This window comes from Bubalus kerabau, chromosome 6 (assembly GCF_029407905.1).
Source record: "Bubalus kerabau isolate K-KA32 ecotype Philippines breed swamp buffalo chromosome 6, PCC_UOA_SB_1v2, whole genome shotgun sequence".
Lineage (NCBI taxonomy): Eukaryota > Metazoa > Chordata > Mammalia > Artiodactyla > Bovidae > Bubalus > Bubalus kerabau.
In genome coordinates this window covers 94,187,639-94,215,135 of record NC_073629.1, presented here as the reverse complement: position 1 = coordinate 94,215,135, position 27,497 = coordinate 94,187,639, and the positions used below count along the sequence as shown (strand labels likewise).

Sequence of the window (27,497 nt, the reverse complement as noted above, 5' to 3'; positions counted from 1 at the left end):
TTCTTTAACTAAGTTAGAGTTTCTCACATCCGTAGGGGCTAAAGTCTAGAAATTGTCCCTCTGCCAAGCTGCCTTTCGCAAAATTTTTCAAGCAGTTTCATAAAACTTTGACATACTAAAATGTAAAGCATTTTTAAATAAAAACAAACAAACAAACCAGCAAACAGCTCAAAACTGTTTTTTGTCACCATTTCGATCTCATGAGTTCCAAATCAATACGAATGGCTCTTGGGTCCATCCATGTACCCAGGCTGGAAATTTTTTTTTTTAACCCCATGCTTAACTCCATTCTCCTCCTACTCCCACGAGGCTCTTTAATCCATTTTCCACACCATAGTGATCTGGTTTCCAAATGTGCTTTCATTCTCCCGCTCAAAACTCATCGGTGACTCTGCATGACCCACAAGATAAAATCTCAATCTTGAGGACCACCCCCCGCCCCCTAGCCTCCCCCTCCCTCTCCCTCTCTGGGACTCCTACTTCCCTTTCTTTCTCACAGCAATGAGCACTACACTGTGAGATTTAAGTGAGAGCACTAAATGAAAACACAAATCACCAATTATGAAACTTCTTCCCCGTTAGACCACCTAGCCCAAAACTGGGATGGAAGGAAAATGTTGGAAATAGTAGCCTGCTGGCCAGAAGACGGAGTAATGATCTTGCTTGCTCAGACCAGAGCATGAAAACCCCTTTTCAAACCTTGCCTCAGAGGTTGCACAAATGTGAGAAACCCAACAATGCTTTTATCAACCTATCGCTTACCATAGCAACACGGGTACGCAATGCCCTTGGACCCTGCTGGACAATATATTATGATTTGCATTTAATAACCATTGTGAAACATAGCATTTGGATACTGTTAATTCTACTCCATTGTTCCCGGCCCCATCTCAGTATCTGATCCAAAGAAGACTGGCATCATGGGTCCCATGCAGGAACTGGTCCATAAAAAATATAACCCAGCATATCTGACACCAAAAATCAAGTTAACCCAATTTTTCAAGATTAAAAAACACTATTCAATTGAAAAGATGTGATTCTTAAAAAATAGTTAAACAACAATGCTATTGGGCTGAATGAAGTATGCTGGTAGGTGATAAAGGATAATGAAGGATAATTGTTTCTTCTACTCTGCTCCAAACTGCATTTCATGAGAACATAAAACTTCAAATCCCTGGGGAGGGAGGAGGGAGGAGGGTTCAGGATGGGGAACACATGTATACCTGTGGCGGATTCATTTTGATATTTGGCAAAACTAATACAATTATGTAAAGTTTAAAAATAAAATTAAATTAAAAAAAAAACAAAAAACAAAAAACTTCAAATCCCGCATTAAAAAAAAAAAAAATTAAATGTTTACAGTTTTTAAAAAATTGTGGTTGTTTAGTCTCTAAGTCGTGTCCGACTCTTTTGCAACCCCATGGATCATAGCCCGCCAGGCTCCTCTGTTCTTGGAGTTTCCCAGGCAAGAATACTGGAGTGGGTTGCCATTTCCTCCTTCAGGGGATCTTCCCAACCCAGGGATGGAACCTGTGTCTCCTGCATTGCAGGCAGATTCTTTACCACTGAGCCACCAAGGAAGCCCAAAATTGTGGTAAAATACACACTAACATAATTTAGCCACGTTAAAATATACAGTTCCGTAGTGTTAAGTATATTCACATTTTTGCTCAGGTTTATATCCAGAACATTTCATCTTCAAAATCTAAACAGTATTACTCATTAAACAACTCCCTTCTTCCCCCACCTCCTAACAGGTGGGAACCACCCTTCTACTTTCAGTTTATGAGTTAAGGTATTTATAAGATTAAAATACCTCATCTAAGTGGAATCATACAATACTTCTTTTTGTGACGGGCTTATTTTACTTAGCATAATATCAAAGTTCACCAGTCTTACAGCATGTCAGAATTCCCTTCAAGGCTGAATAACATTCCATTGCATGTATATTCATTTTGCCTATTCACCCATTTATAAACGTTGGGTTGCTTCTGCCTTCTGGCTTTTGTGAATGCTGCTATAAACATGGGTGTACAAGTATTTCTTGGAGACCCGGCTATCAATACTTCCAGATATATATGCAGAAGTGGAATTACTGGACCATATGGTAATTTTATATTTAATTTTTGGAGAAACTGCCATATTATTTTCAATATGCAGTAGTGGTTGCACTATTTTATATTCCCACTAACAAAGTATGAGGCTTTCCATTTCTCCACATACTCTCCAACACACGTTTTTTCTTTTTTTTGGTAAGAGCCATCCTGACAGGTATGAGGTAATTATCTCATTGTGGTTTTGATTTGCATTTCCCACACTTCAAGAAAATTAGCGATACCAAGGGAACATTTCATGCAAAGATGGGCTCGATAAAGGACAGAAATGGTATGGACCTAACAGAAGCAGAAGATATTCAGAAGAGGTGGCAAGAATACACAGAAGAACTATACAAAAAAGATCTTCACGACCAAGATAATCAAGATGGTATGATTACTCACCTAGAGCCAGACATCCTGGAATGTGAAGTCAAGTGGGCCTTAGAAAACATCACTATGAACAAAGCTAGTGGAGGTGATGGAATTCCAGTTGAGCTATTCAAATCCCGAAAGATGATGCTGTGAAAATGCTGCACTCAATATGCCAGCACATTTGGAAAACTCAGCAGTGGCCACAGGACTGGAAAAGGTGTTTTCATTCCAATCCCAAAGAAAGGCAATGCCAAAAAATGCTCGAACTACCGCACAATTGCACTCATCTCACATGCTAGTAAAGTAATGCTCAAAATTCTCCAAGCCAGGCTTCAGCAATATGTGAACCGTGAACTTCCAGATGTTCAAGCTGGTTTTAGAAAAGGCAGAGGAACCAGAGAACAAATTGCCAACATCTGTTGGATCATCGAAAAAGCGAGAGTTCCAGAAAAACATCTATTTCTGCTTTATTGACTATGCCAAAGCCTTTGACTGTGTGGATCACAATAAACTGGAAAATTCTTCAAGAGATGGGAATACCAGACCACCTGACCTGCCTCTTGAGAAACCTATATGCAGGTCAGGAAGCAACAGTTAGAACTGGACATGGAACAACAGACTGGTTCCAAATAGGAAAATGAGTACGTCAAGGCTGTATATCGTCACCTTGCTTATTTAACTTATATGCAGAGTACATCATGAGAAACGCTGGGCTGGAAGAAGCACAAGCTGGAATCAAGACTGCCAGGAGAAATATCAATAACCCCAGATATGCAGAAAGCACCCTTATGACAGAAAGTGAAGAGGAGCTAAAGAGTCTCTTGATGAAAGTGAAAGAGGAGAGTGAAAAAGTTTGGCTTAAAGCTCAACATTCAGAAAATGAAGATCATGGCATCCGGTCCCATTACTTCATGGGAAATAGATGGGGAAACGGTGGAAACAGTGTCAGACTTTATTTTTTGGGGCTCCAAAATCACTGCAGATGGTGACTGCAGCCATGAAATTAAAAGACGCTTACTCCTTGGAAGGAAAGTTATGACCAGCCTAGATAGCATATTCAAAAGCAGAGACATTACTTTGTCAACAAAGTTCTGTCTAGTCAAGGCTATGGTTTTTCCAGTGGTCATGTATGGATGTGAGAGTTGGACTGTGAAGAAAGCTGAGCGCCGAAGAATTGATGCTTTTGAATTGTGGTGTTGGAGAAGACTCTTGAGAGTCCCTTGGTCTGCAAGGAGATCCAAGCAGCCCATTCTAAAAGAGATCAGTCCTGGGTGTTCTTTGGAAGGACTGATGCTAAAGCTGAAACTCCAATACTTTGGCCACCTGATGGCGAAGAGTTGACTCATTGGAAAAGACTCTGATGCTGGGAGGGATTGGGGGCCGGAGGAGAAGGGGACGCCAGAGTCTGAGATGGCTGGATGGCATCACCGATTTGATGGACACGAGTTTGAGTGAACTCTGGGAGTTGGTGATGGACAGGGAGGCCTGGCGTGCTGCAGTTCATGGGGTTGGAAAGAGTCGGACACGACTGAGTGACTGAACTGACTGAACTGAATGACTGTTGATGTTAAGAAACTCTTTATATGCTTGTTGTCTACACCATTTATCTTAACCACAACAAAAATTACTTTATATTTTAAAACTAAAGTCACTCTTTAAAGCTTCTCTGCTCTTGGGAAAGTCTCTCTCTTATATCAACTTGAGAAGCAAGCAGGCTGTGCTTACAAGTACCTTCATACAGCCTGCCTTCCTTCTAAAACAGCTGCAAAACAGAAAGCCCTAAAACCTTGCTGCTGCTGCTGCTGCTAAGTTGCAGCATGTCTGACTCTGTGCAACCCCATAGATGGCAGCCCACCAGGCTCCTCTGTCCCTGGGATTCTCCAGGCAAGAATACTGGAGTGGGTTGCCATTTCCTTCTCCAATGCATGAAGGTGAAAAGTGAAAGTGAAGTTGCTCAGTCGTGTCCAACCCTTAGCGACCCCATGGACTGTAGCCTACCAGGCTCCTCCGTCCATGGGATTCTCCAGGCAAGAGTACTGGATGGAGTGTGTTGCCATTGCCTTCTCCGCCTAAAACCTTAAGTGATGACAGAAATAAGGATCATGTCATCTGCAGAAAAATGACAAGCTCGCCCCCTAGTGTCAAGTAAGGAAGATAACAGAAAAAGCAAATATTCTTAAAAGGCACAACCAGCACAAAGAAAATCATTTCTACCCTACCAAGAATCTGGAGAGAATAGGACAAACTACTAATCAATCAGGGCTTACCACGTGGAGCTAGTGGTAAAGAGTCCAGCTGCCAGTGCAGGAGACATAAGAGACTCAGGTTCAATCCTTGTGTCAGGAAGATGCCCCAGGATAGAACCCACGTCTCTTATGCCTGGAGTAGGGCATGGCAACCCACTCCAGTATTCTTGCCCAGAGAATCACCATGGACAGAGAAGCCTAGGGGGCTACAGCCCCTAGGGTGATAAACAGTCCGACACGACTGAAGCGACTTAGCAGGCACACACTAACCAATCAAGATAGTTTATTCACAGGAATAGTGAAAAAGGTTCAGTTCTGAGAGACAAAATGTATCATAAATCCCTTGCTTACAAATTTCTAGGGTAAGTAAGTTACTTTATTAACAGTACCAAATGAGTGGCCTGAGGATGTTATTTTTAACATGTGAATGTCTCCACTAACGGAAGTTTTCTGTTATACCCTCTTGAGCAACTCAAAAGCATAATGACCTTTATCTTTACATCACACGTAACTCCCAATCTCTGAATTTATTGAAAAATCTGACTCTAAAAACAAAAAAGCAGCCCACACCAATGACTGCATAAGTCAGCAGGTGGAAGTCCTGACTATTTAACTGTTCTTAGCTCCTTAAACCCGCTATTATGTAAATCAAGATACTTTGATTTTTTAAGCTCTCCCAACTAAAATAATGGTGATGATGGTGATTCCTTCAGGCCTGTGGCTACTAATTTTTCCAGATTCCTGCTCTCTCCTTCCCACCCCCACAATCTTTATGGCTCACTAATTTGCTGTTTTTCACAGAACAGGAAAAGAGTTTGAGAACCAAGATCTTATAAATGTGGATCACACCAGATAAACAAATATTGACCAAAATAAACATTTCAGACTACATCTGAGCAGGTGACACTGGGGAGTAATGGGTCTATGTAATCAGAGTTACTGATATTAAACACCAAGTCTTTCTTCTCCAGCAAGTCGACCTTCAAGGGCTCCATCAGAAATAGGAGGTGCCAGCATCGAGCTGTCTGTAGCATGGGAGGGTGGGCCACCCTAGCCAAACGTTAAAGGCTGGACACTTTTCTGCTGTTCTTTGTGCAGCTGCCGGGCCCGATTTTTTAGTTCCTCAGCCTTTGCTTCGTCCTTATCGACACCATCCCCAAGCTTGTACATACGGCTGGCATTAGCACAGGCCCAGACATGGCCCAAGTCACAGGCTTTCATTGCGTATTTGCATGCCAGGCCCATGTCCTTGGGAAAGCTGGGGGCACCCTGCAGGAACATGGCACTGAGGTTGAAACAGCTAGCAGCATAGTTGCCATCACAGGCCCTCGTGTAGTAGTCTCTGGCCCTCTCCAGGTTGGGCTGCCCATCCTCATTGACCTGTCCATCATGTGCCAGGAGACCAACATTGTGGCATGCTTCGGTGGACTTCTTTCCCGGCTTCTCACATGCCATCAGAAAGCAGCTGGAAGCAGCTTTCAGATCCTGGGATAGTCCACCTGGGAAGAAAGAAAAAAAGTCAATCCAAGCCAGGACAGAACCTGAATGTCTCAGGTCAAAGTCAGGAAGCAATTCCCAAATAAAGTTCATAAACTTTGAGCTAAGGCAGCATGAAAAGAAGATGGCCTGTTATAGTACACAGACCTTACAGCTTTTTCAGCCATGGAATCTTCTGCTCAAATGGTATCTTATAAGGATGCCCAAACAGGTAAAAAGGGTGAAATGACTAGATTCTCAGCCTTAGCTTCGTCCTTATTGGTAAACGATATTTACCTCTGGGGATAACAGCAGGATCACGGCATCTTATAAGCACTTCGCCAAATGTTTGTTAATTTAAATATATACTGAACATATATTAATTGCCAATTACTATGCTAGGTTCTAAGGAATAAAAAGATAATGACCCTGCCCTTGTGAATTTTGTGGTCTAATAAAACAGACAGTAAACACCACACAAGTAAATGTATGATTCTAAGTGTGACAAGCATATGGAGAAAGAGTACAGGATGCTATGAGAATGATCGAGGCTCTGAACTAAGAGGTGAGGTAAAGGAAAGTTTCTCCAAAGAAGTAACATTTGAGCTGTGACATAATGGAAAAAAGAATGAAAAGAAAAATATGGGGTGGGGAAAAAAACAGGCAAAGAAAACTGTTCCCAGCAGCAGGTACAGAATACAGAGAGAAAAGGAGCCCATGTGCTAGAACTCAGAAATCACTAAGGAAGGGCGGTGAGGCAGGCAGGGGCCAGCTCATGCAGGGTCTGATGGGTCTTCTTAAGGACCCTGTACTTTAACCTCAGAGCAATGGAAAACTGCTAATGGATCATTTTAAGCAGAGGTGGTGACAGGGACTGCTTTTTTCTTTAGTTTTTTTTTTTTTTGTTTTAACAGAACATTTCAAATCCCCTATTCTCAAAATCCCTCATTCCTAAAAAAAAGAGAAACATCTCAACATTAGTTTTTAAAGAAGTCATCCCAAATACACCACCTAGAAAAAAAACATCATTAGGAGAATACCATTCCAGTCATCTTTGTAGTGTGTGTTTGAATTAAATGTTGGCTGGCTGAATGGATAGCTATAAGTACAGTTGACTCTTGAAAGCTGTGAGGGATACCCACTCTCCATGCAGCCAAAAATCCGAAAATCCGAGACTAGTTTAAGGGTCAACCTTCCCTAAATGTGCTCCTGTGCACCCACAGACTGAACCAACAAGGGATGGAAATCACGGAGCATTACTATTGTATTTATTGTTGAAAAAATCCACATGGAAATGAACCTGCATCATTCAAACCTGTGTTGTTTGAGGGTCAACTGCACTTTGGAAAACCAGATTACACATGCTACTTGTAAATAAAAATTTAACTTTGATTTTACTTGCATTTATTAAGACAAACTGCTAACTTCAAATGAGTATTTCTTCAACAGAGATATTTCCTAAATGAGGCCCTGGAGTTATAAATTGTTAAAAACATTTAAACGTTAAAGTTACCGGGTTTTTGGCAGGGGGCAAGGGGCTGGGGCTGGGGGGTGTTTCATGGTGGCCCCTGCAGCAGAAGCACAGAGTCCTAACCACTGGACTGCCAGAGGATTCCACTTTTATTTTGTTTTAACCAAATTTCAGACAGTATTGACTCACAACTATAAAAGGGGAATTCTCCTACTTCTCCCCACCTCTCTTCTCCTGCCTTCTACTTTTTGTTAGATATGTTATTTCAACTCAGGGAGATACAGGAAACAGAGGTTAATGAAGCCTGAGCTCTGCAGGCAGAAAACTGAGGCTCCAGTCCTGGCTCCATCATTTGGAAAATTTATACTATTATTTCTTCAAAATTTTTTTTCTGTCCCAATCTATTTTCTTTCTGGGCTCCAATACATGCTGTGTTAGATTAAGGGACACTGAACCCTACAGGTTGAGACTCTGAGGGTTGGGGAATTTTTCTGCTTTTTTTGTCTCAGTGCTTCAGTTTAAGAGAAAATCTACAATCCTCTAAGTTCACTGATCTTTCAGATTCACTGTTTATTTCCTTTTGAAGTGTTCTATTTGTTGTTAAGCCTATCCAGTGAATTTTTCATTTCAAATATTATATTTTTCAATCACAGGAGTTCATTTGATTCTTCTTAATAGTTTCAGTTTCTCTAACGCAATTGCCCATCTGTTCATTCATTGTGCCCATCTTTTGTTTAAATTCTTTAACATATTTATTTTCCTGTTTAAAAAATATTTTGACTGTTAATTCCAACATTCCTGTCACATCTGGGTCTGTTTCTATTGACTGATTATTATTATTATTTTTTTAATGTTTAGTAATTCCTTATTCCTGCACATTGTAGATGATACTTTATTCAGTCTGGGTTTTGTTGTATTCCCTTACAAACTACTATACTCTGGTTTCTCTTCATATCACATAAATCTCTCACCTTTTACCAAAGACTGCTGAGTTTTGTTCTGGCAGGTAACTATTCATTCACTGGTGAATCAGCCTGATCCTTCTGAGGCTTGACCTTCTGAGGCCTGATCCTCCAGCAGCCTCAGTGGCCAGAAACTCTGACCTATGCCTCATCCATTCAGCAAGAGTACCATAATCTACTTGGCTTCTACCTTTCTGCCTAGTCTGAAAAGTACCTCCAGGCAGAAAGCCAAAGCGTGGGGCTCATCCTGTGTGTTCCCCTTTTCTCAGGGATCACACTACTGCACTGAGTTATCTTCCAATGTCTAAAAACAGATGCTTTATATATTTTGTGGAATCCATGGTTTATATCCTTAAAAGTTCATTTCAGTTGCTTTATGGAAAGATGATTAGAGACCTGAATTAATGATGCAGGAAAGAAAGGTGGCTTGAATAAATATAGTAGCAGAAAAAGAAGAGAGGATAGATTTGAAACATATTTTAAAGACAAACTGGTCATGAGCTACTCAGTAGGGAGAGACACCACTTGCTAAACTGAAAGACAACAGGGGCATAATAATTTGAGAGAAAGCAATTAAGAATTTCATGGAAGAACAAGGTGGTGGAAGAGTAGTGGACGTGGAGTACATCTCTCTCCATAGATACATCAGGAATACACCTTCAGACACAGAAATGCATACAGAACACCAGCTGAGAGTGGACAGGAGTACCTGACCAGAGGAAAATAATATATAGAACCATGTGAAACTTGGTAGGAGAAGGAACTAGGGGGAAGAACAGGAGCGTCAGGAGGACTGGACCTGCCCTTGGCAGGTGGGGAAACTGAAGCAGGGGTCCAAGCCCCATATCGGGTCACTTGTTTGAGCCAGAGGAGAAGCATTTAAGGTTGAAAGTGAAACAGCTGATCTGTGGCAGCCTAAATGGAATGAGAATCAGATAGTCCTGCCGCAGCCATACATACTCCAGACAGGGATGCAGGTCCCCTGGAAGGTGCAGTGGCGGGGAGCTGGAGTTTAGGGGTTGTGGAGCAACCCCAGGGCAAGAGCTTCTGCTGACTGCGGAGAGATGGATTGAGAGGATGTGAGGGAGGAGACTGTGGTGGGAAATGCCTGTAGAGGAGAGCTGGGCAGCCATGGATGCATGGGATACTGCTGAGTCATGCCTACGGGGTGGAGCCACCACCATAGCCTCTCTCCACAGGCCAGCATCGGCAGCTGAACAATAGAGGCTGGCCCACCAAACGCCCGATGCACTACAGGGCAGGGCCCCACCCAGGGTGCCCCTTTAAGTGACTGATGCACCTGAACTACAGAGGAGGACCCCCTCGAGGGTGCCCCTTTAAGTGCCTGATGCGTGGAATAACAGAGAAGGACCCCAGGCAAGGGAGCCCTCTAAGCACCTGAACGGGCAGAGCTACGGAGAAAGACTGGCCAAAGAGGCCTTCTGATTGCCAGCTACAAGAGGCTCACAAAAAAATTCTGATAAGGTGATAACTCCTGCAGCTGAGGCAGCCCATGTCCCTGCACACTTGGCGCCGCCAGGGTCCCCGCAAGCCAAGCAGCTGCACCACCTTCACGCTCAACTCTCACTGGGGCAGAGCTGCTACAGGCAAAAAAAGTCTTGCATCTATGCACACAGGGTTGCTTCAGTTATGTCTGACTCTTTCAGACCCTATAAACTGTGGCCTGCCAGGCTGCTCTGTCAGGGAGGGGGGTTCTCGGGGCAAGAATACTGGAGCGTATTGGCCAATACTGGTTGCCATACCCTTCTAGAGCACTATATTTCCTGCTGCCCTAGCCGCCAACTCCCCTGAGTACCTGGTGCTGCCAGAACCCCTGCGACCCAAAAAGCTGCACCAACCTCCACACCTTGCCCTTAGAGGGACAAACCCAAATCCTCCAGGGCAGCCTCAGGAGCAAATCCCAGTGGACGACCCACATGCAGAGGTGGAAATAAAACCACAATTGAAACCCAGGAGCAGTATGGATAAGGAAGAACACCCAAAACCCTCCAATCAGCTGTACAAGCTGCAGATTAAATCCACACGATCAACTAGGCAGACTCTGTGTCTATGGAATATATAAAAGGTCACTGAGAGCTCCCACAAAAGAAAACGTACTAGTTCTGATAGCTGTGGACATTGGAGGCAAGAACACACAGGAGTAGGACCAGATTAGAATCTGAGCTGCCCCACAGCAGGTCCAGAGATCAGCATAGTGCTGGAGGGCATCCTAGGGAGGTGAGGTGGACTGTGACTCCCAGCGAGGGAAAGGACTCTGACAACAGTGACTCAAGAAAAAATATTATTCTTATGCTTTGACTTGTTCTGTAGATTCTTTGGATTTTTAAATTTTTTTTTTCTTTTTTCCTCCCTCTGTGGTCAGTTCAGTCAGTTAGTTCAGTCGCTCAGTTGTGTTCGACTCTTTGTGACCCCATGAAGTGCAGCACGTCAGGCCTCCCAGTCCATCACCAACTCCTGGAGTTTACTCAAACTCATATCCATCGAGTCGGTGATGCCATCCAGCCATCTCATCCTCTGTCGTCCCCTTCTCCTCCTGCCCCCAATCCCTCCCAGCATCAGAGTCTTTTCCAATGAGTCAACTCTTCACATGAGGTGGCCAAAGTACTGGAGTTTCAGCTTTAGCATCAGTCCTTCCAATGAACACCCAGGACTGATCTCCTTTAGAACAGACTGGTTGGATCTCCTTGCAGACCAAGGGACTCTCAAGAGTCTTCTCCAACACCACAGTTCAAAAGCATCAATTCTTCGGCGCTCAGCTTTCTTCACAGTCCAACTCTCACATCCATACATGATCACTGGAAAAACCATAGCCTTGACTAGACAGAACTTTGTTGGCAAAGTAATGTCTCTGCTTTTGAATATGCTATCTAGGTTGGTCATAACTTTCCTTTCAAGGAGTAAGCCTCTTTTAATTTCATGGCTGCAATCACCACCTGCAGTAATTTTGGAGCCAAAAAAATAAAATCTGACGCTGTTTCCACTGTTTCCCCATCTACTTCCCATGAAATGATGGGACCAGATGCCATGATCTTAGTTTTCGGAATGTTGAGCTTTAAGCCAACTTTTTCACTCTCCTCTTTCACTTTCATCAAGAGACTCTTTAGCTCCTCCTCACTTTCTGCCATAAGGGTGGTGTCATCTGCATTTCTGAAGTTACTGATATTTCTCCCGGCAATCTTGATTCCAGCTTGTGCTTCTTCCAGCCCAGCGTTTCTCATGATGTACTCTGTATATAAGTTAAATAAGCAGGGTGACAATATATAGCCTTGACATACTCCTTTTCCTATTTGGAACCAGTCTGTTGTTCCATGTCCAGTTCTAACTGTTGCTTCCTGACCTGCATATAGGTTTCAAGAGGCAGGTCAGGTGGTCTGGTATTCCCATCTCTTGAAGAATTTTCCACAGTTGATTGTGATCCACACAGTCAAAGGCTTTGGCATAGTCAATAAAGCAGAAATAGATGTTTTTCTGGAACTCTCTTGCTTTTTCCATGACCCAGCGGATGTTGGCAATTTGATCTCTGGTTCCTCTGCCATTTCTAAAACCAGCTGGAACATCAGGAAGTTCACGGTTCATGTATTGCTGAAGCCTGGCTTGGAGAATTTTGAGCATGACTTTACTAGCATGTGAGATGAGTGCAACTGTGCGGTAGTTTGAGCATTCTTTGGCATTGCCTTTCTTTGGGATTGGAATGAAAACTGACCTTTTCCAGTCCTGTGGCCACTGCTGAGTTTTCCAAATGTGCTGGCATGTTGAGTGCAGCACTTTCACAGCATCATCTTTCAGGATCTGAATAGCTCAACTGGAATTCCATCACCTCCACTAGCTTTGTTCGTAGTGATGCTTTCTAAGGCCCACCTGACTTCACATTCCAGGATGTCTGGCTCTAGATGAGTGATCACACCATCATGATTATCTGGGTCATGAAGATCATTTTTGTACAGTTTTGTGTATTCTTGCCAGCTCTTCTGCTTCTGTTAGGTCCATACCATTTCTGTCCTTTATCGAGCCCATCTTTGCATGAAATGTTCCCTTGGTATCTCTAATTCTCTTGAAGAGATCTCTAGTCTTTTCCGTTCTGTTGTTTTCCTCTATTTCTTTGCATTGATCGCTGAGGAAGACTTTCTTATCTCTCCTTGCTTTTGGAACTCTGCATTTAGATGCTTATATCTTTCCTTTTCTCCTTTGGCACTATGAAATCTAATTAAGCTTTTGAGATTTTTCTCTGTCACATTCTTTATTGTTGTTATAAACCTCTGTCTCTACATTGAAAGTGAAAGTGAAGTCGCTCAGTCATGTCCGACTCTTTGCAACCCATGGACATCAGGCTCCTCCGTCCATGGGATTTTCTAGGCAAGAGTACTGGAGTGAGTTGCCTTTTCCTTCTCCAGGGAACTTCCCGACCCAGGGATCGAACCCAGGTCTCCTGCATTGTAGACAGACGGTTTACCGTCTGAACCACCAGGGAAGTCAGTTCTGTGGAGTCTTCCTTTTTTTCTTTTCTTTTTTTTAATTTTAATTTTTTTAAACCTATTATTATTTTTTCCAAGTTTATTCCTTTGTTTGCTTTTCCTACTGTTCTTTTGCCCTTGCAGTTAATCTTTAATGTATATAAATCTTCTTTATCTACCTCTTTTTGACTTTGCATATCTATTCTTTCTTTCTTTCCTTTCCTCTCAACATATTTGTTAGTTTTGTTTTCATTGCTTTATTCCCCACTTGGCACCTTGCTTTAGTTTTGTTTTCCAGTTTGTGCTTTAGTTAAATTTGTTCTTAACTGGTAAATATAATTTATTATTTTCTTTGTTCGCCAAGTCAATCAACTGTACTTTATTTCTGTTGAACTGTTTTGACTTTGCTCAGCGGTATATATGTATACGTGTATATTCCATTATTTTAATTATTATTTGCCTGATTTTGTAATTGCCATTTGTTTGTTTTCTGATTACTGGATATCTGTTTTAATCTCACTTAATGTCATAACCATTTGTAGAATCTTCGTTCCTGACCAGAGATCAAGCTCTGAGCCTTTGGAGTGGGAGCACTGAATCCAAGACCCTAGACTACCAGAGAACTAACCCTGCTGCTACTGCTGCTAAGTCGCTTCAGTCATGTCCGACTCTGTGTGACCCCATAGACGGCAGCCCACCAGACTCCCCTGTCCCTGGGATTCTCCAGGCAAGAACACTGGAGTGGGTTGCCATTTCCTTCTCCAACGCATGAAAGTGAAAAGTGAAAGTGAAGTCGCTCAGTCGTGTCTGACTCTTAGCGACCTTAGCGACCCCATGGACTGCAGCCTACCAGACTCCTCCATCCATGGGATTTTCCAGGTAAGAGTACTGGAGTGGGGTCCCATCACCTTCTCCCTAGGAGGCATCAAACAGTGAGAACTCACACAAAGGAGACCACTTGAATACAAGACCCAGCATCACCCAACCACCAGTAGCACCCTGTGCAGGACGCTTCATCTAAACAACAAAAGAAAAATACAAACCTAATCATCAGCAGACAGGATTACCACCTCACACAGCCTTGCCTATCAGAGAGGAAAAAAAAAACTCAGCACAAATCTCACCCTATACGAAGCTTACACAAACCTCTGGACCAACTTCAGGAGGGAAGAAACCAAAAAGAAGAAAGAATTCAACCTTTAAGCCTGGGAAAAGGAGACCTCAAACAGTAAGTTTAAAAAAAAAAATGAAAAGGCAGAGAAATACTACATAAATGAAGGAACAAAGTAGAAACACAGAAGTCCAAATAAATGAAAGGAAACAGGCAAACTATCTGAAAAAGAATTCAGAATAATGACAGTCAAGATGATCAAAAACCTTGAAAACAAAATGGAGAAAATGCAAGAATCAATTAACAAAGATTTAGAAGAATTAAAGAATAAACATACAAAGACAAACAACACAATTACTGAAATTAAAAATACTCTAGAAGGAATCAATAGCAGAATATCTGAAGCAGAAGAACAAATCAGTGAGCTGGAAGATAAAATGGTGGAAATAACTTCTGAAGAGCAGAAATGAAAAAAAGTAAAGGAATGAAAAGAACTGAGGATAGTTCTCAGAGACCTCTGGGACAATATCAAATGCACCAATAATTGAATTATAGAGGTCCCAGAAGAAGAAGAGAAAAATAAAGGGTATGAGAAAAGTTTTGAAGAGATTATAGCTGAAAATTTCCCCAACATGGAAAAGGAAATAGTCAATCAAGTCCAACAGGCGCAAAGAGTCCCATACAGGATAAACCAAAGGAGAAACGTGCCAAAACACATCAAAATAACAAAGACTAAACACAAAGAAAGAATATTAAAAGCAGCAAGGGAAAAGCAACAAGTAACATTCAAGGGAAACCCCATATGTTTAACAGCTGATCTTTCAACAGAAACTCTGCAGGCCAGAAGGCAATGGCAGGATATATTTAAAGTACTGAAAGGGAAAAATCTACAACCAAGATTACTGTACCCAGCAAGGATCTCATTCAAAATTGATGGAGAAATAAAAAGCTTTTCAGACAAGCAAAAGTTAAGAGAATTCAGTACCACCAAACCAGCTTTACAACAAATGTTAAAGGAACTTACATAGTCAAGAAATACAAGAGAAGAAAAAGATCTACAAACTCAACCCCAAACAATTAAGAAAATGGCAATAGGAACATATATATCAATAATTACTTTAAGTGTAAATGGATTAAATGCTCCAACCAAAAGACACAGACTGGCTGAATGGATACAAAAACAAGACCCATATATACACTGTCTACAAGAAACCCACTTCAGACCTAAAGACACATACAGACTGAAAGTGAGAGGATGGAAAAATTTATTCTGAGGACGGCTTTCTTATCTCTCCTTGCTAGTCTTTGGAACTCTACATTTAAATGGGTATCTCTTTCCTTTTCTCCTTTGCCTTTAGCTTCTCTTCTTTTCTCAGCTATTTGTAAGGCCTCCTTAGACAATCATTTTGCTTTATGCAGAGTACATCATGCAAAATGCCAGACTGGGTGAAGCACAAGCATATGAAGATGAAGCATATGCAGGCAGGCAGATGAATCATATGCAGACGAAGTACAATCATGTGAAATGCCAAACTGGATGAAGCACAGATTGCTTCTGAAATCTGAAATCAAGATTGCTAGAAATATCAATAACCTCAGATATGCAGATGACACAACCCTATGGCAGAAAGCAAAGAGGAACTAAAGAGCCTCTTTATGAAGGTAAAAGAGGAGAGTGAAAAAGCTGGCTTAAAACTCAACATTCAAAAAACGAAGATCATGGCATCCAGTCCCATCACTTCACAGCAAATAAATGGGGAAGCAATGCAAACAGTGACAGACTTTATCTTCTTGGGCTCCAAAATCACTGCATATGGTGACTTCAGCCATGAAATTAAAAGATGCTTGCTCCTTGGAAGAGAAGCTATGACCAACCTAGACAACATATTAAAAAGCAGAGACATTACTTTGCCAACAAAGGTCCATCTAGTCAAAGCTATGGTTTTTCCAGTAGTCATGTCTGGAAGTGGGAGTTGGACCATAAAGAAGGCTGAACGCTGAAGAACTGATGTTTTTGACTGTGGTGTTGGAGAAGACTCTTGAGAGTCCTTCGGAATGCAAGGAGATCAAACCAGTCAATCCTAAAGGATATCAATCCTGAATATTCATTGGAGGTTGACTGATGCTGATGCTGAAGCTCCAACACTTTGGCCACTTTTTGCGAAAAGCTGACTCACTAGAAAAGACCCTGATGCTGGGAAAGGTTGAAGGCAGGAGAAGAGAGGACAAGATGGTTGGATGGCATCACCGACTCAATGGACATGAGTTTGAGCAAGCTTCAAGAGATAGTGAAAGACAGGGAAGCCTGGCGTGCTGCAGTCCATGGGGTCACAAAGAGTCAGAGATGACTGAGTGACTGAACAACAACAAAAGTCCTTATGAAAAATATAATAAAATATGATATAAAGATAAGACATATATTCAGAAACTAACATCTAAGAACATTTTTATTTTTCCATGCTATATTGTACAGCTGAGTTCACACATAATTTTCTGTTCAGCTTTCTTCACTGAATATTATATTATAAACTCTTCCTGACATCAACAAAAACTATTTAGAAACATTATTTTTTAATGGGTTAAATAACATTCTAGTTGACGGAAGTAACATTATTTAACTAAACTGCTACTATTGGCACACAGATTTTAAAAAAATAATAATGCAGCTATATATTACTTACAAATCATAAATTAATGAAAATGGGCTAAAGAAAAGCCCCTCTGCTTAAGCAAGGGAACTTTATATTCCTGTTAATGCTAAACTTTCTTCAAATTTGAGACTACCACAGACTGTGTTCCATGTGAAGGCAGAAATAGTCCACAAAGTTCCAGAGATTTAAAAAAGGCATCCTCTTCAGCAAACTTTGACTGATTGTCCTTCTAACCAGGCTTCACTGGGCACTAGGAACAAGTGATGAATGAATTATATCATCCTCAAAAAGCTTATGAACTAGTCAGCAAAAAAAAGAGCTGCCTGTCTTAGGTTATATTCCCAACTTGTGGTGGTTTTCAAACAAGCCCATAAATTCTTGATAGTCCTTCTTTCAAGAGGTAGAATTTTAGTTCTCTCCAATTAGTGCAGGCTAAACTTACTGACTCACTTCAAATAAGCGGAATGGGACAGGAATGAAAAGCATGTGACTTCCAAGAGTAGGTTATAAAAGACCCTGTGGATTCCATCTTGATCCTTCTTTTGGATCACTCACTCTGGAGGAAGCCAAATGCCATGTCACAAGGACATACAAGTAGCCCATGAAGAGATCCATGTCACAAGGAACCAAGGTCTCTTGACAACAGCTGGCAAAGAATGGAAGCCTTCACAGCCAAGTGAGTGAGCCAGCTTAGGACTGAAGAGTCTAGTTCCAGTCAAGCCTTCAAAAGACTACAGCCCAGCTCCCTGGCTAGTGTCTTGACTGCAACCTAATTGAGAGACCCTGAGGCACACAGCTCACCACTCCCAAATTCCTGATCCAAAGAAACTATGTGAAATGATAGGTTTGTTGGGATAATTTGTTATTTAGCAATAGGTAATTCCTAGGAGGCACAGAATAAAGAATCTGCCTGCCAATACAGGAGACACAAGAGATGTGAGTTCAATCCCTGGGTCAGGAAGATCCCTTAGATTAGGAAATGGCAACCCACTCCAATATTCTTGTTTGGAAAAATCACATGGACAGGGGAGCCTGGTAGACTACAGTCCATGGGGCTATAAAGAGTCGGACATGATGAGCATCACGCAACACAAGGCAATTTAAACACTTCTCAATATCAACTGTAATTAAGGCATAAGGATAAAAGACAGATGGAAAGGAAGTGATTACTAATCCCTTCTTCTGTGCCAGGCACATGCTGATACCTTTACCTACATTACCCTATTTAATCTTCACAAAGACCTATGAAGAAAGTATTGTTTTTTCTCCATTTTACAGGTGATATAACTGATACACAGAGTTAACATTCCCTAAGGTCTGCAACCCCACATCCAAGGAGCAGTGGCTGCGCCAGTGCAGGAGGGCCGAGAGGAGCTACTCCATGTTCAAGGTCAGGAGGGGCGGCGGTGAGGAGACACCCCTCGTCCAAGGTAAGGAGCAGCGCCTGCACTTTGCTGGAACAGCCGTGAAGAGATACCCCATGTCCAAGGTAAGAGAAACCCAAGTAAGACGGTAGGTGTTGTGAGAGGCATCAGAGGGCAGACACACAAACCATAATCACAGAAAACTAGCCAATCTAATCACACGGACCACAGCCTTGTCTAACTCAATGAAACTAAGCCATGCCCTGTGGGGCCACCCAAGACAGGCGGGTCATGGTGGAGAGGTCTGACAGAATGTGGTCCACTGGAGAAGGGAATGGCAAACCACTTCAGTGTTCTTTCCTTGAGAACCCCATGAACAGTATGAAAAGGCAAAATGATAGGATACTGAAAGAGGAACTCCCCAGGTCGGTAGGTACCCAATATGCTACAGGAGATCAGTCGAGAAACAACTCCAGAAAGCACGAAGGGATGGAGCCAAAGCAAAAGGAATACCCAGCTGTGGATGTGACTGGTGATAGAAGCAAGGTCCAATGCTGTAAACAGCAATATTGCATAGGAACCTGGAATGTCAGGTCCATGAATCAAGGCAAATTGGAAGTGGTCAAACAGGAGATGGCAAGAGTGAACATCAACATTCTAGGAATCAGTGAACTAAAATGGACTGGAATGGTGAATTACTCAAATGACCATTATATCTACTACTGTGGGCAGGAATCCCTTAGAAGAAATGGAGTAGCCATCATGGTCAACAAAAGAGAGTCCAAAATGCAGTACTTGGATGCAGTCTCAAAAATGATAGAATGATCTCTGTTCATTTCCAAGGCAAACCATTCAATATCACAGTAATCCAAGTCTATGCCCCAACCAGTAACACTGAAGCTGAAGTTGAACAGTTTTATGAAGACCTACAAGACCTTTTAGAACACCCAAAAAAGATGTCCTTTTCATTATAGAGGACTGGAATGCAAAAGTAGGAAGTCAAGAAACACCTGGAGTAACAGGCAAATTTGGCCTTGGAGTACAGAATGAAGCAGGGCAAAGGTTAATAGAGTTTTGCCAAGAGAACGCACTGGTCATAGCAAACACCCTCTTCCAACAACACAAGAGAAGACTCTACATGTGAACATCACCAGATGGTCAACACTGAAATGAGACTGATTATATTCTTTGCAGCCAAAGATGGAGAAGCTCTATACTTCAGCAAAAACAAGACTGGGAGCTGACTGTGGCTCAGATCATGAGCTCCTTATTGCCAAATTCAGACTTAAATTGAAGAAAGTAGGGAAAACCACTAGACCATTCAGGTATGACCTAAATCAAATTCCTTACGATTATACAGTGGAAATGAGAAATAGACTTAAGGGACTAGATCTGATGGATGGAGTGTCTGATGAACTATGGACAGAGGTTTGTGACATTGTACAGGAGACAGGGATCAAGACCATCCCCATGGAAAAGAAATGCAAAAAAGCAAAATGGCTGTCTGGGGAGGCCTTACAAATAGCTCTGAAAAGAAGAGAAGCCAAAAGCAAAGGAGAAAAGAAAAGATACAAGCATGTGAATGCAGAGTTCCAAATAGCAAGGAGAGATAAGAAAGCCTTCTTCAGCGATCAATGCAAAGAAATAGAGGAAAACAATAGAATGGGAAAGACTAGAGATCTCTTCAAGAAAATTAGAGATACCAAGGGAACATTTCATGCAAAGATGGGCTCGATAAAGGACAGAAATGGTATGGACCTAACAGAAGCAGAAGATATTAAGAAGAGCTGGCAAGAATACACAAAACTGTACAAAAATGATCTTCACGACCCAGAAAATCACGATGGTGTGATCATTCATCTAGAGCCAGACATCCTGGAATGTGAAGTCAAATGGGCCTTAGAAACCATCACTACGAACAAAGCTAGTGGAGGTGATGGAATTCCAGTTGAGCTATTTCAAATCCTGAAAGATGATGCTGTGAAAGTGCTGCACTCAATATGCCAGCACATTTGGAAAACTCAGCAGTGGCCACAGGACTGGAAAAGGTCAGTTTTCATTCCAATCCCAAAGAAAGGCAATGCCAAAGAATGCTCAAACTACAACACAATTGTACTCATCTCACATGCTAGTAAAGTAATGCTCAAAATTCTCCAAGCCAGGCTTTAGCAATGTGAACTGTGAACTTCCTGATGTTCAAGCTGGTTTTAGAAATGGCAGAGGAACCAGAGATCAAATTACCAACATCTGCTGGATCATGGAAAAAAGAAAAGAGTTCCAGAAAAACATCTATTTCTGCTTTATTGACTATGCCAAAGCCTTTGACTGTGTGGATCACAATAAACTGTGGAAAATTCTTCAAGAGATGGGAATACCAGACCACCTGATCTGCCTCTTGAGAAACCTATATGCAGGTTAAGAAGCAACAGTTAGAACTGGACATGGAACAACAGACTGGTTCCAAATAGGAAAAGGAGTACGTCAAGGCTGTATATTGTCACCCTGCTTATTTAACTTATATGCAGAGTACATCATGAGAAACGCTGGGCTGGAAGAAGCACAACCTGGAATCAAGATTGCTGGGAGAAATATCAATAACCTCAGATATGCAGAGGACACCACCCTTATGGCAGAAAGTGAAGAAGAACTAAAGAGCCTCTTGATGAAAGTGAAAGAGGAGAGTGAAAAGGTTGGCTTAAAGCTCAACATTCCGAAAACTAAGATCATGGCATCTGGTCCCATCATTTCATGGGAAGTAGATGGGGAAACAGTGGAAGCAGTGTCAAACTTTATTTTTGGGGGCTCCAAAATCACTGCAGATGGTGATTGCAGCCATGAAATTAAAAGACACTTACTCCTTGGAAGGAAAGTTATGACCAACCTAGATAGCATATTCAAAAGCAGAGACATTACTTTGCCAACAAAGTTCTGTCTAGTCAAGGCTATGGTTTTTCCAGTGGTCATGTATGGATGTGAGAATTGGATTGTGAAGAAAGCTGAGTGCCGAAGAATTGATGCTTTTGAACTGTGGTGTTGGAGGAGACTCTTGAGAGTCCCTTGGACTGCAAGGAGATCCAACCAGTCCATTCTAAAGGAGATCAGTCCTGGGTGTCATTGGAAGGACTGATGGTAAAGCTGAAACTCCAATAATTTGGCCACCTCATGCGAAGAGTTGATTCATTGGAAAAGACCCTGATGGGGATGACAGAGGATGAAATAGCTGGATGGCATCATCAACTCGATGGACATGAGTTTGGGTGAACTCCGGGAGTTGATGATGGACAGGGAGGCCTGGTGTGCTGCAATTCATGGTGTTGCAAAGAGTCAGACAGGACTGAGTGACTGAACTTAACTGAAGGTCCGCCTAAGGGATTCCGCAGGTGGCTCAGTGATAAAATAATCTGCCTGCCAATGCAGGAGATGTCAGTGATCCCTGGATCAGGAAGATCCCCTGGAGAAGGATATGGCAACCTGCTCCAAAATTCTTGCCTGGGAAATCCCATGGGCAGAGGAGCCTGGCGGGCTACAGTCCATGGGGTCACAAAGTTGGGCATGACTAAGCATACACAAGGTCTGCCTAACTTGAAAGGCTATGCTCTTCCCTCCAGCACTTTGCTGAACTCTTGACTCCAAATTTTCCTACAACATGCTTCCCCAATGCCTGTGAAGACCCATCTGTAAAGAGAACTCAGTGTGAGCCTCACATGTGGCCTCACCACTACCATCGATAATAAAGACCAAAGAAAGCAAGCCCCTCCTTACCTTTCCCAGTCACATAATAGGCCCCCAGTTTGTAGCAGCTATCACTGTGTTTGTTCTCTTCACAGTTGAACTTCAACACCTTGGCAGCCTCATCAAAATTCTTCTGGATCCCTTCCAAATAGTCCACCAGCCGATAGCAACCTGTGAGGAAAGGGCAAAAGCTGTTGCTCAAGTCTGGGGGAGTGGGGAGGGTCCAGGTGTGGCAGGCCGGATGTGCCTTTTATTAGGACAAGCCTCTGTCCTCCTGAGGTGTGGCAAGGTGACTTCACCACAAAAAATGCATGTTCAGCCACTCCTACAAATGGCACTGTCTGCCCTCAGCCTGGGACTGACCAATGTATAAAGCGGGAAGACCTTGGCCCCTACAATGGCTCTACTACTCACCAGCCCTTCTATTCTCTGTCAACAAGGCCCAGAGATCCACTGGCTTCAGTGATGAAACTTTGCTAGCTTTGGAACTTTTCAGAAGTTCAGCATTTAAACAGTGAGAACCAAAAGGGTCAATAGGCCAGTCTTCATGGCAGCAAGAAGCAGTTCTTTGATGACTATATCTTAATCCTTGGTCAGGCTGGGTACATGAAGAAAGAGTTGAAATTGCAGCTACCAAGACTCCCTCTCCTTGGTAGTCTCTATTTCCAGCAAGCCTCTCCTTAACAACTCTCCCCTCTGTATCTTTTCTTCATCCACAATAACACCCATCTCTTGTTAACTTTCATTCAATGAATATTTGAGCATCTATCTGCAACAATATAGGAGACACTGCTTTAGTTGCTGGGAATATAGTCACCTGTCCTCCTAAAAGTTACAGCCTAGAGGAGGAAACACAATAAATAAATAGCTTAACAAGATGCATTCAAACCTTAATAAACACCATCAGTGAAATAAAACAGGATGATATGACAGTTTGCTGGGCATTTTGGGGGAAATGGTTAACACAGACCAGGTAATCAGGTAGGGTCTCACCGAGGATTTCAATGTATGAGCTGAGATGTGAATAACAAGAATGAACTAGCTATTTAAAGACAATGAAATGGGAAGGAGACAGAAAGACTCAGGCACAAGGAACAGTACATAAAAAGACTTAAAAGAGAGAATAAGCTTGACACAAATAAGGTATAATGTAGCTGGATCCAGGAGGGGCAGGAAAAGAGAAAAAGGCAGGGACCAATCAGAGGGCCTTACATTAGATAGGAAGAAACGGATTTTATTCCAAGTCAATGGCAAACCACTGGAAGGATTTATGAAGGGAAGTGATATGATTCAACTTGCATTTTTAAAACGTCACTCTAATAAACATGTCTGTATGTATCTGGATGAATATGGAGGAAGTCATGTGTGAGGGGACCCACTCCAACACTGATAATGACAAAAATGTGTTTCTTCTGTCATCTGAAAATCTAGTAAATAACATAATGAAATTAAAATTTAAGTATCAGTTTATGAGTAGAGAATAGATTTAAGGGAGTTAGGGTGCAAATGGAGAGTCAAGTTAGAAAGTCACTTCAGTAATCTGGCTGAGAAATGATGATTTTGAAGAGTACTACAGAACTAGCTATAGAAACTGCCTCCTTTCAGACTCTCTCAAGAGCAGCATCCTGCACTTCTTATATGCCCACCCACCCTTCCTTCACTGCTTAGTGTATCTCCAGGGTACAAAAACACATGCATGGCTCTCGACTGCCTACACAGTAACGGCTTTCAAATGCCTTACCCCAGCCTTCAAGATCTGACACACTGTGGCCCAAGGTCCATCCCTCCTCAATCTTATTTCTAACTACATTCTGACTTCAGTTTTCTGAAAGAGCATTTTCTTCACTCCCTCCATGTAATCAGCATTACTAGCCTATTCTTCCTGACCTCTTCCAGGAGTCTTCCCCAACCATTCTGCACCTCATGGATTCTTTTAAACCATCCTACTTCAGAGCAACTCTGTGTAGTTGGTCAGCTTGGAGCAAGGCTGCAAGCTATTAGAAGGCAGGGCCAATATCTTTTTTTTTTTTTTTTCTTTAAAAGTATGGGTACTTCCCTGGTGGTCCAGTGGCTAAGACTCCAAGCTCCCAAAACAGGGGGGCCCAGGCTGGATCCTTGGTCAGGGAACTAGATTCCAGATGTGACAACTAAGAGTTTGCATGCCACAACTAAGACCAGGTGCAGCCATATAAATAAATAAAAGGGGAAAAAAGGCACTAAGAAGAAAACCACCCAAAGGTACTGGCTGCTCTGGATGGCCCCTTCTGGACATCACCATCAACCCACAACTGAAGTCAACTCAATGTTCCCAGAACACACGGGGCACATTCATACCTCAGGGGCTTTTCACTAGCCCTTACCTCTGCCTGGCATGCACCTCTGCCTGGCATGCACCTCCCTTACTTTTTTCAACACTTTGTTCAAATGCTACCTTCTCAGTGATTCACCCTGACCACTCAATTTAAAGTTGCCCTCCTGAACGGCTGAGACCTCTCAGTTCTTTTTCCCACTGCACTTACTACCTTCTAACACACTACTTCATTTATTAGGTTTATTTTCCAATAACCCCCACGAGAATGTAAGCTCTACGAGGACAGAGCATTTTATCAGTTCCCTGATGTAGCCGTAGTCTCTCTGCTTCCAATGCCCTAGCGCTTCTCTTCCTTCTCGCCAGGCCTCCGGGCTCGGTGCGGCTCCCGCTGCGTGCCCCGCAAGCGCACGCACGCACACACACACACACACACCAGTCAGCGACCCACAGACACCCGCGTCCCCTTCCAGATCCCCTCAGAGGTCGCTCGCGTGACCCGTCAGTCCCCGTCCCCGAGGCCGGAGCCTCCACGTGTCCTTAAGGCCCTGCAGGCGGCTCTCACCGTCCGGGTCCTTCTCGCGGTAGCACTGGTAGTTGCACTCCACTTCCATGTTCTCCAGAAAGGACTTCACCTGTTCCTCGTCCTGAAAGTCCACCAAGCCGGCCATGGCTCTCGGTAGCCCAGTTAAAACCACCCCGCCGCTCCGACCCTGCCCGCGCCGCACGTCCTCCCGCCCCCACGGTCACGTGAGTCGGTGAAGGGGCGGGGCCTTGGAGGGGCGTGCCGCCAAGGTCCGCGCTCAGCCCTGCGCTGGGGAGGCGGAGCGTCCTGAGCTTTGGGCAGTCATTTGTCCTCAAGGTGTTGGTCTTTGGCGGTCCCAAGTTTTCCTCTGGTCAGCCCACACGTAAAGCCGGTAGCAGTCTTTCTGCTGCTGCTGCTGCTAAGTCGCTTCAGTCGTGTCCGACTGTGCGACCCCATAGACGGCAGCCCACCAGGCTCCCATCCCTGGGATTCTCCAGGCAAGAACACTGGAGTGGGTTGCCATTTCCTTCTCCAATGCATGAAAGTGAAAAGTGAAAGTGAAGTCACTCAGTCGTGTCCGACTCTTCGCGACCCCATGGACTGCAGCCTACCAGGCTCCTCCATCCCTGGGATTTTCCAGGCAAGAGTACTGGAGTGGGGTGCCATCGCCTTCTCCGAGTCTTTCTGCAGCACTTTATGTTTGTGCCAGCCCTGTGGTGGTTATGTTTCTCTGCCTGAGGTCATTTATCACATTCGTTAATTCGGTATTCCCTAAGCCTGCGTCACCAAGTGCTTGGTTTTAGTATTACAACAGCTGAGGGAGTATGGTTACTGCCTTTAAAGAACTTGCGGGTTAGCAAGAAGACCTTTGTATTTTGAGCACCTACTATGTTCCAGGTGTAGCTGGACAAACTAGTATTCATAAGTCAATACAAGCACAATGAAAGGACTGATACATCTCTATTTTCCTCCCAGACCTACCCACTGCTTCCAACATGAATGACCGAATGACCTAAGGAATGGATGGCTATGGAAGGTGATAACTAGAACACTGTAGCTGTACTGGTTGTAGTAATAAGACTGTTATAATAAGGCTGTTGTAGTAGTTATAATAAGACTGTTAATGCTTAAACAGTGCTGAACTTTGTTCCAGATTCTATTCTAAGAGCTTGATAAATAATTCTCCTTTAATTCTCATGGCACTCACTGTGACCTTGTGGTCACATTATTATCCTCATTTCGCCAATTAAGAAGAGGCATAGACAGGTTAAGCAACTTGTCCAAGGTCACACAGGAAGTGAGCGTTGCTGTGCCATAAATTTTTTTTTTTTAAACGAAAGAATGAGATACAAGAGGGACATGTCAAAGATATGGGAAAGAGGAGAGGAACTTCAGCAGGTTTTTTATTTTTCTCCTGCTCAGAATCATTGGTTTCATAAAGCCTAGACTGAACACTGTCCAAACATAGTTCCTATTCATCTTTGAGTCCCAGCCGATCCCTGTCTAGAGCCTTCAGTGAAGCTCAATCTGAGATTTCCCATCACCTATAGCTTTAATCTATCCCTAAAGCCATCAGAGAGTGGACTACTTCCGACTGCTTCCTTATTGAAGAGCAGCTTACTGCACATGGGAAATGTCTTTGAAATCCCAGTTTTGTTTTAAAAATTCATAGGATTTTTTTCTTTAAATTTGGCCACAGCAGGCAGAGTGTGGACTCTTAGTTCCCCAACCAGAGATCGAACTTGTGCTGCATGCACTGGGAGTCCAAAGTCTTAACCATTGGACTACCAAGGACGTCCCAATATGATTTTACATTCAATTCCATAATACATCATTCATAGCATAGCATATTCCAGTTGCTGTGCCACATTTACTACTGGTTTCTCAGACCCCTGATTACCTTCAAAGATCTCTCAGTACAGACATGTACTGACCTTTGACTGTGAGTTCACCTTCCTTCACCTGTCGTCCAAGGTCCTGCATAATCTGACCACAGCCTCACCTCCTGCCTGCCTTCCCCTATACCACACCCAGCTTTCTGTGCTCTGAATCCGTCCCAGGTTTGTGTCCCTATTACTATTGCTCCTGATGCTTTGACTACCCTTCTCAAATCAGAGAACTTCTCCTCTGTAAAGTCTCTGATGCAACAACCATACATTCCCAAAGTACATTTAGATGCTCCCACTTCAGTTTTCCATCCTACTTGGTTTATTCTGATATAATATAATAGGAGATGACTGGTATTGAGGGGCAGACAGATCTCAGTCAGAATCTATGTCCTATGTATACAAAATTGTGTCCTTGAGCTGGTTATATTTGTGAGCCTGATTCCTCCTCTTTAAATGCAGATCCCCTGTATGGCTGTCAGTAAAACTAAAATTTCATGTATGCAGTATGCTTAGCACAGTGCTTACCTCAGAATCGTCCTTGTTCTAGAAATGTTTGTTAAGTCCAAAAAGACATGAACGTCTGTGTCCCCCCACGTAATGTGAGCTCTGTGTCCCTTGGGCTGGTCACAGGACCAAAAATAGAGCAGAGCTTGGTGAGGGTGATGTAGATAACCAAAGTCAGGGATTAGGTCACAAGTATGTAATGTGCTGTGCTGTGCTTAGTCGCTCAGTCATGTCTGCCTCTTTGCGACCCAGTGACCGTAGCCCTCCAGGCTCTTCTGTCCATGGGATTCTCCAGGCAAGAATACTAGAGTGGTATG

The 27,497-nt window shown here is 43.0% G+C and overlaps 1 protein-coding gene across 1 annotated transcript; it reads right to left on the bottom strand.

Annotated features, from left to right (window-relative positions):
• Positions 1–4,980: 4,980 nt before the first annotated feature.
• On the bottom strand, positions 4,981–25,046 carry LOC129655442 (cytochrome c oxidase assembly factor 7). The gene is made up of 3 exons (XM_055585874.1): positions 24,827–25,046; positions 21,984–22,124; positions 4,981–6,213 (listed from the first exon to the last, which is right to left on the bottom strand). Exons 1-3 carry the CDS (start codon positions 24,930–24,932, stop codon positions 5,765–5,767), a joined length of 696 nt encoding a protein of 231 aa, XP_055441849.1. The 5' UTR covers positions 24,933–25,046; the 3' UTR covers positions 4,981–5,764.
• Positions 25,047–27,497: the final 2,451 nt, after the last annotated feature.

Bases quoted from the DNA above. Each gene is read 5' to 3' on its own strand.
- LOC129655442 (XM_055585874.1), bottom strand. From the start codon at position 24,932: ATGGCCGGCTTGGTGGACTTTCAGGACGAGGAACAGGTGAAGTCCTTT. The intron at 22,125-24,826 runs GTGAGAGCCGCC...CTTTCCTCACAG, and splicing joins CCGCGAGAAGGACCCGGACG to GTTGCTATCGGCTGGTGGAC. The intron at 6,214-21,983 runs GTAAGGAGGGGC...CTTTCTTCCCAG, and splicing joins CTATTATGTGACTGGGAAAG to GTGGACTATCCCAGGATCTG.